General features: G+C 43.3%; 1 protein-coding gene across 1 annotated transcript in view; it reads left to right on the forward strand.

The window, feature by feature from the left end:
* Positions 1 to 432: 432 nt before the first annotated feature.
* Positions 433 to 8,192, forward strand: part of APTX (aprataxin) — a 10,178-nt gene continuing 2,418 nt past the window's right edge. The window contains exons 1-4 of the mRNA XM_009875016.1: positions 433 to 562; positions 1,408 to 1,454; positions 3,779 to 4,108; positions 5,566 to 5,625. Of these exons, the coding sequence (XP_009873318.1) occupies positions 433 to 562; positions 1,408 to 1,454; positions 3,779 to 4,108; positions 5,566 to 5,625 (567 nt within the window). The remainder of the gene's footprint in view (positions 563 to 1,407; positions 1,455 to 3,778; positions 4,109 to 5,565; positions 5,626 to 8,192) is intronic.

The raw sequence follows: 8,192 nt of genomic DNA on the forward strand, positions 1-8,192 counted from the left end.
CACAAAGTTCAACAAGGCCTAAGGCTTCTTACCTATTTGTCCCTATTAATAACAGCTCAGGGTTTTCCTATCTTTTTGTGCATAGAAACTTTCGAAGTTGCTCAGTCGAGAATGAATTACGCACCAGAGAGCTACAATGGAGCGTTTGTTCAAGGCATCAGTTCTCAAGCAAGCATAAATTAAGCACTACTGAGATACAGTGAGGCTTTCCACCCTGAGCCTTTGTTCAAGGCATCATGTTCAACAGCACCTTGCTCTTAGATTATGCTAGGGTTAATGCTGGGCTTTCCCTTGAATTTCAGAAACATGAGCACAGCAGAAGTAGCTCAGCTAGTGAATGGGCTGGCAGCAGAATTCTGGACCCCAAGCCACAGAAACGTCAAGAAGCTGCATGTTAGTAACATACTGTTTGTTTTGCTCTACAGCACAGTGATGCGTGTGTGCTGGCTCGTGGGGAAGGAAAAATGCAGTCAGCGAGTGAAACTACCACACTTGGAAGCAGTGGTACTTGGGCGTGGCCCAGAGACTGGGATAACGGATAAGAAGTGTTCACGGCAGCAAGGTAAGATTTAGCTCAATTCTGACTTTCTGCATGCAAGAGCAGCCAAACTTGAAGAGTGTGAGATGCAATTACAGCACTCGTGTTCATCAGTAAACATTATTTGTCTGTTTGGCTAAATTACAGTGACGTTAATGACCAATGTTTCCTTGAAATTTAAGCAGGGTTTCTTTAGGCTTATTTCTGCAGTGACTGGCTCATGGTCTCCTTTCTCTGCATGGTCCATAGTGTTGCCTGATTTTTGAAGTTGTCGGGCTTTTCTTTTAAGTACTTACAGGGATCTCTGGGTCCTAAAAAAGTAGAAAGGATGCCTGATAACAGGAAGTTCATAGTCATAAGCCAAGGCATTGAACTGTGTCCCCAGACCCTCACTTGTGTTCCCTTACCAGCACTCTGGCTGAGTGGCAGTTCATCTCCCTAGTCTTAAACCAAATGATTTCTAGTATGAGTTATTATTTTGTAGGTGGATTGGAAGGATATATAAAGATATTTGTGATCCATAACGTGCTTCACATCTTCCCTGCCTTGTCTTTTTTGCATCTGAGCACAGTCCTGTTCTATGCCTTGTTCCAGAGGGCTGGTAAGACTAACAAGAGCAGGTAGAAGACTTCCACAGTTTTCACCTTTATTCTGAAGTAATTTTGCTGATCGATGGTGTGAAATACTGAGGTGTGTGGGTTGGTTCCATTTTGCCTGTGGTCCTGGAAACAGCATGAAGCGTAACTATTCTTTTTGTATGTTCACAGAGATCGTCTTAAAATACAGGAGTATTTTCTGCTAGGGATGGTCCATCAGAGTTCTGGCATTTTATTTACATTGTTTAGTGATTCTTTGGTTTTTTTTTCCAGTGCAGTTAAAGGCAGACTGTAACAAGGGATATGTCACCGTTAAGCAGGTAGGTTTTTGAATGGGTGCACAATACTTGTGATGCTTTCTGGCATGGTTATTGTACTTAAACTGAACAAACACTGGAAGTGATGATTGTGATCACTGGGTCTGGAGATCTTGAAGCTGTGTTATGGCAGCTTTTTTCTGTGTGTGTGTTGTTGGAAAGACTGCACTGTTCCTTCCATGTATGTTCTGGTCTCAGCCAGACTTGCAGGATCAGGGAGCACTGCCGTGAATCCTCAGCCTGTTCTTCCAGGCACTATGTTTGGGAGATTTTGGAGTGCTTCCCCTTAACAGGCCAATCTGCCTCCCGAGCCTTAAACTTCTAAAGCTGAAGCAGCCCTTCATTTAAGGTCATATTGATTCTTGTGTTAATGGGACTGAATAGTTGCAAAAGTTTTTGTTTTGATGGCTGATAGAGCCAAAGGTGAGGTCACCTCTGGGAAGGAATGGGATGTGAGAGACCACTGAAAGCGTTTTCACGTTACTAACTGAGTTGATGTAGGCCTACTCTCTTGTGGTTATGGAGGACCAGTAATCCCTGAGATAAAACAAAGGGAAAATTATCTGCCTTCAGGTGCTGGGATATGTATGTGCACCTGCAGCATCTGCATGTGTGGACAACACAAGGTGTTCTGCCTTTTGAGGAGTGGCGTCTTCCGTCAAAGTGCCTCCAGAGCTCAGAACGCACGTGGTCCCCGCCCATATCTGCTGGATCCAACAAAGATCTCCCAGGTGGTTTTTCACAGGAGTCAGATGTAGCCGCAGTTTGAATACTGTGCTGCTGGAATCTCAGGGCTGGGAATGCTCCGTGGCAGCGAGTGCTCTCATGTTTTTGCTTCCTGCTCTAGAGTTGCTTCCCCGGATGATTTGCGCGTGGTGAAAGTTTCCAGTGATCCCTTGTTTGACAGTGTGTTGGCCCGGTGGATGTGCAGCGTACTTGACTTGATTGACTGTGGGACTGTAGACTTAAAAGAACCTGGCTGGAATCAGGCGAGTGCTTCATTGCAGTGAATACCAAGTTTTCTTGTGAAACAGGCAGGTATCACAGTGGTGAAGCTAAAGAAACATTCTGTGTCAGAGCTTTTCAGTCAAGGGAAAAACTTTTTCTACAGCTTGTTTAATGCATAAACATTAACTAAAAGCATTTTGCTGAAGTTGGTGACCCCAGATTTCCCTAAGGCCACCCTCATGATCAGGCAAGATCTGCCTGCCATGTAGATTGGCCACACCACTTAGTGGTACCAGTTATGCCTAAGAATGAGGAAATGTATTCCTTTTTAATTACCAGCGACCTTCAAGTAATTTCTCAGTCCTTAAAACACTATTTTGAGGGGAAAATTACTTCATAGTTGCATAGAGCTTTGAGCTGATGCAACAAGAGAAGCATGTGAATATTTGACCTTGTCCTTATTTTCTGCTAGAACAGAATAAATAATAAAGTTGGTTTTGCGAAAATGTAAGATGCATAATGAAAATAAAAGCGTTAAAATCCAGGTGGGCTGGCATACGTTTTGCACAAGCTGAGGTGAACAAAGCGTTTTATCCTCTTGAAGGAACAGGAGAGTGTTGTTGCTGTCTTCTGTGGGCTGGGGAAGGGTTACCACGTTTGGCTTGGGAAAGAAAAAAGATAGGAGCAAGGAGCTGGTCCCTCCTGAGAAAGTGAGCTTTTCTGAGCAGTCAGAGAGACTTCTCCTGGTTATTTTTCTTTTTTTTCATCTGCACAGGAGGGGATGTGTGGCAAATGCTGTCAGTGTGCTGCACTTAGCGAGACAGCAGTTATGAATCTGAACTCCTTTTTTCTCTTGAAATGAGCCAGCAGAGTGTGTCTGTGTATTTGAAGGCAGATGTGTTGATGGGACAGCATTTAGTAGAAAGGGAAAACAAAATGTCGTAAAAAGGGGAAGAAAGAAAAAGTAAAGTAATTTGAAAAAACAAAATTCTTCATTGTGATTGGTCTGAAATTACCTCTTAAAACTGCTCTTACTCTTCAGAAATAATTGATACTAAGGCAGTTATTATTTTGACAGGTGTTTAATAGTTTGTTAATTTATTTGAGCATAGGTCCCGTGGTAAAGGTGTCGCCAGCAGCTGCAGAAGGTCCCTGTGACACCATGCCCCTGAGGGTTGTGTCCTGGCAGATGTGATTGCAAAACTGATGCAGAGAGGTGTCTGTAGCCCTGAAATTCCCTGATCTTACATAGCTGGTCGGCATGGGGAGAGCATGTGGTGAATACAACATGTGTTTGATTTCCAGGGTAGTGATCCTCTGGAGCAGTAGTTGGCAGCTCCAGTTACGATGTAATTGCTATTTTTTTCTCCCTACCGAAGATAGGAGTCAACCCAACTAGTGTTGATCTCGTGATTATTGGCAAGGATGAAGAGGTGAAAATGAAGCCAGGCCAAGTTCTACATATTGTGAATAAACTCTACCCCTACACGGTGCAATTTGATGAAGAGTCAGGGAAAACTGTTACAGAAGTGGAAGAGAAAATAAAAACCGGCAAGACGCCACGCGAGGACTCCTGTGAGAATGATGACGTAGAGCTCATGCCCAGAAAAACAATGAAGATGGATGTGGTGGATACACAAGGCAGTTCTGCAAACCCCAAGCTAAGCAATACCAGCGTACCTCCACGTGAAGGGACGTCGGGTAAAAAGGCAAGTATTGGTGTTAGGTTTTGTGCTGATTCTCCTTCACGAGGGTTTTGGTCTTTTGCAGTTGTGGTTACTAGCGATGGGGAAACATTTCAGGTGAACACAGATCCTCAGAGTACTCAAAGCACGTGAGCTGACATGCGCTCAGGACCTAAGAAAGTTCCTTGGGATCCATTCCAGCCTGAGCTGAGGGTGGGCATGAGGGTTTTACTTCAGTCTGGTTCCTGCTGCAGTGTCGGCAATCCACATGAGTTCGGTTTAGCTGGAGTCACACAAGGATACTGTGCTGGCTCTTGAGATGAAATCTGCTGTATTACAAATAGAGTAGTGGCTGTCTAAAAGCTTACACGCAGAGAATGGAACAACTTGACCCTCTTCTGTTTTGTAATTGCCTTTTTTTTTAATTGCTTCTCTTCTCCTCTCTCTGCTTTGGTCATTCCTTATGGTAGAACCATGGTTACATTAATGAGTGTTACCAGCCAAAAGCTTTTGAAAAAGAGTTTTTATCCCTGCTAAAAATGAGAGGTTTTGCCCTGGACAAAACGAAAGACTGCTCAATGCCATAATGCATCTGGAACTGTAACAGCGCAGTTGCTGGAGGAGAAGGCACAGAAATTAAACTCCTCTGGACAAAATTTCAGTCCCAGGTTGTGGTGGGCTGACTGCTTGTTTTGTTTGTGAACTCAGGTATGTTAGGGCTGGATTGGTGGTGATATGAGACAAGACGATTCGCACTGTTTCTTTGTCAGCACTACAATAATGGTTGAACATCCTCTCCTATACGAATGTGATGAAGGTCATAACTGATAATGCCTGTAAAGTGATCTGAACAGATGAAACATTATCTAGTTTGAAAAAAGAGCACTTGGCACCTTTTCTTAGGTGTTCAGTAACCAAGTTAAGAGATAACTGCTAATGTTGGCTTGATCTTCCTGTGCCTTCCTTGTTTTCTGTACAAGCCACTCCTTGCATAATAACAAAAAATAAATACACCCAAGAGTAGGGCCACACACCACAGCCATTTCTTTCTTCTGAGCAGAGCAGCGTGTGATGGGACAGTTAATGGAGCTCCTGGTTCTTCTTTTGGGCCTTGTGGTCCATAAAGCAGGGGGTCTCTTGCTAGAATAATCTGTCATCAATAGTAATCAAGGACTGTGCCATAACATGTGTGTGCAAATTAATAAATTCAAACAGATCTAGAGCTCACTGTTGTTAAATTTCCAACATTTGAAAGACTTGCCTTTGAATTTTAACAGTGTCTTGTTAAAATTTTCCAAAAGTAGCTTTATGGGGGCCATTTGGAGCAGATGTGTTGACATTTATAGAAATTAAATAATTGAGCTGTCATTCAGCTATTATTTTACTGTTGTATCCTAATGAAAGTACTTAACAGAATGCTTTAAAACATGTAATTTTATTCTTAATTATCTTATAAATTATTTTTTTATTTTGTGCTGTAGGAGCATTTAGGACACTGGAGTCAGGGTCTAAAGAGCTCCATGCAAGATCCAAAAATGCAGGTGAGAGCTGACACTTGTACTTGACAGTAGTCCCTGTGTAACAAAGTTTTTTCTTCCTCCTGCAGTTTACTTTAATGATCTGATCACCCAGTGGAGTACTGCATAAGGGATAAATTGTACCTGTATCTAGCTCTGTGGTAGTGCTAGTTTGGGAGTCTCTACTGTACTGATTTTGCAGAATGTCGTTATCTTAGTTGTCTTTGAGCTCTCTACGCTGTCAAACATGGCCGACAGTTTTCAAAAATGTTGTTGGGGAGCCAGTGAGCAGTGTAGTTGCTTTAATTCCTCAGTGAAACCAGCTGAAATGGAGATGTGGTTTCCAGCTGAACAAGCAGTGGAGATTCCTGTTTTCAGGTGGTCAGCACTGCCTTTTTTTCCAAACATGGTGCAGTTTCCTGGTTTCCAGCAACCTCTTAACTGCAGCACCTCTGTGCCAGCTGACAGGATGTGACCCTTGCCTCCTCCTCCACCTGGTGTCTTTCTGCTGGCAGGAATGTCCTGGATGGTTCCTTTTGACCTACAGGTGTTCCAGGGGCACCTCCCTCCCTTTGCTTCCCTGTGGCTGTGTAGTAGTTTTACCTGAGCCCTTTTTTTTTTTGTTCTCCCCTGCTTTTGGGGAGGTCAGACTCAAGGTGCGGAAATCTGACAAATGTCTTTTGTGGCTGCAGTGTATACACACTTTCTCACTATTGTATTCTGAGAGAGCCCTAAAGAATCTTCCCAGCTGTGTATAGAACCTATTTCCATTTTATTTTTATGTTATGGCAAATATATAGAAACTACTTCTCAGAAACAAGGAAAACAAACACCCCTAAAGAATGCTTTCCACCAGTATTCCACTCTCTGGCAGAGTGAGGCCTGAAGCTTGGGTCCATTTAGCTTGGGCTGTGGCTGGCTGACTGCTGAACGGCCATCTTATCATTAGGGTTGTGTTTTTCCCTCAGCAAGAGTATGTGTTCAGGATTGTGTGGGCTGAAACAGGCAGGATGCAGGAACAACCACAGACCGCAGCTGAAACGCAAGGAGTAGATTTGTTCTCTCCACCTGAGAATCTGAAGAATCCTTGCAGCAGCCCCTGGGTGAGGCACACGGGCACCGATCACAGGAGCAGCTCAGCAAGCAGCAGCACAGGCACAAGGAGACCTCCTTGCTGGAAAGCCTGTGGTGTGCATCCCACGGCTTTGTTATGTTTTCCTTGCTGCTCGGCCTCAGGATCCAGTGTAATTGGTGTTCTCCGACAGCTCAGGTGCCAGTCGCTTAAGCCTACCTACAGTCCTCCTCGCCCATCCTCCATTACATCCCTGCAAGGGTGGATAGTGCAGACATCTCTGATACTCAGTTCTTGAAATCACTGAATAATTCCAGTTGGAAGTGACCTTTGGAGGTCACACACTCTGAACACTTGCACTCGGTGTAATTGTCCCAGCCTTTGTCCACTGGAGTTGAGGTAATCTCCAAGGGTGAAGATCCTGCTGCCTCACTGGGCCCCTTCAGGTGATGATCACCCTCAGGCTGAAAAAATAATTCTCTCCATAACTAATCAGAAGGTCCCTGTTTCTTGATGGATTTTTTTTTGTTGTTGTTCGAGTTTAAAGTGTTGAACTGTGTAAAGTTGTAGAACTGGATGTCATCCTCCTGGAAATCCCAGCAGTTTCAAACGAGCCTTTCTGTGGGGAATGATAAAGCTATTGAAATACTTGTTTACTTTTTTAACATGAAGCGTAGTCTTCATCCCTTAAATGGAATTTCATATAGGACTTAATACAACACTGCTTTCTTGACCCAAAAAGAAGCTGAGCTTAAAACTGTTCTTTGAACGTTAGAACACAAGTAACTGTTCATGACTTAGCATTAGCTTTATTAGTTGTGGTTCTGAACTAAATACACAAAAACAGTGGAACTCCTATCTTTGCTTTTTAATAAATATTAAATAAATGACAATATTTCTTCCTTCTGTAAACTCTTTTTCACAGTCCTGCTCCCACTGGCTGTAAATGTAGATGCTAATGTACACATGCTTTGTATACAATACAAAAACATGACAGCATCGGCCAGTCTTGCTGCTGAAAGAATCAGTCCTATGATTTATGTGCTGATAAAATTTTAATCTTCCTTGCTGTACAGCAAGAGTGATCATCTCTGTATACAAACAGATGAGAATAATCAGCAGAGATGACAAAAACATCATTCACCTTCCACCAACAGAGGTGCTGCTATGTGATCAGAGACACAGTACACAGTTCCTGCTCCAGAACAAGACAGATTTTTATTGCCAGGGGCAGGTTGTCCCCCTTTCTTGTCCACATGCTTTGCTTTGCTGCTGTTTCTTTTCATGAGCTGCATCAAATTGTTGCAGGAATCCAAGATGAAAGTGGGAAGAATGGCATAATAGACAGGAATCTGTTCTCCTTTTTTGTGAGTGATCTTATAAAGTAGCATGAACTGAAATAGCTGGGACTTGAATGTTTTTGTAACACTGGCGGAAATCTGCAGTGCCGAGCAGCACCTCTGAGACTTGTGTTTCACTCCAGAAATCTGCAGAGGGTGAGGCAGCCCAGGGCATTCCT

This window comes from Apaloderma vittatum, unplaced genomic scaffold, assembly GCF_000703405.1.
Source record: "Apaloderma vittatum isolate BGI_N311 unplaced genomic scaffold, ASM70340v1 scaffold2658, whole genome shotgun sequence".
NCBI lineage: Eukaryota > Metazoa > Chordata > Aves > Trogoniformes > Trogonidae > Apaloderma > Apaloderma vittatum.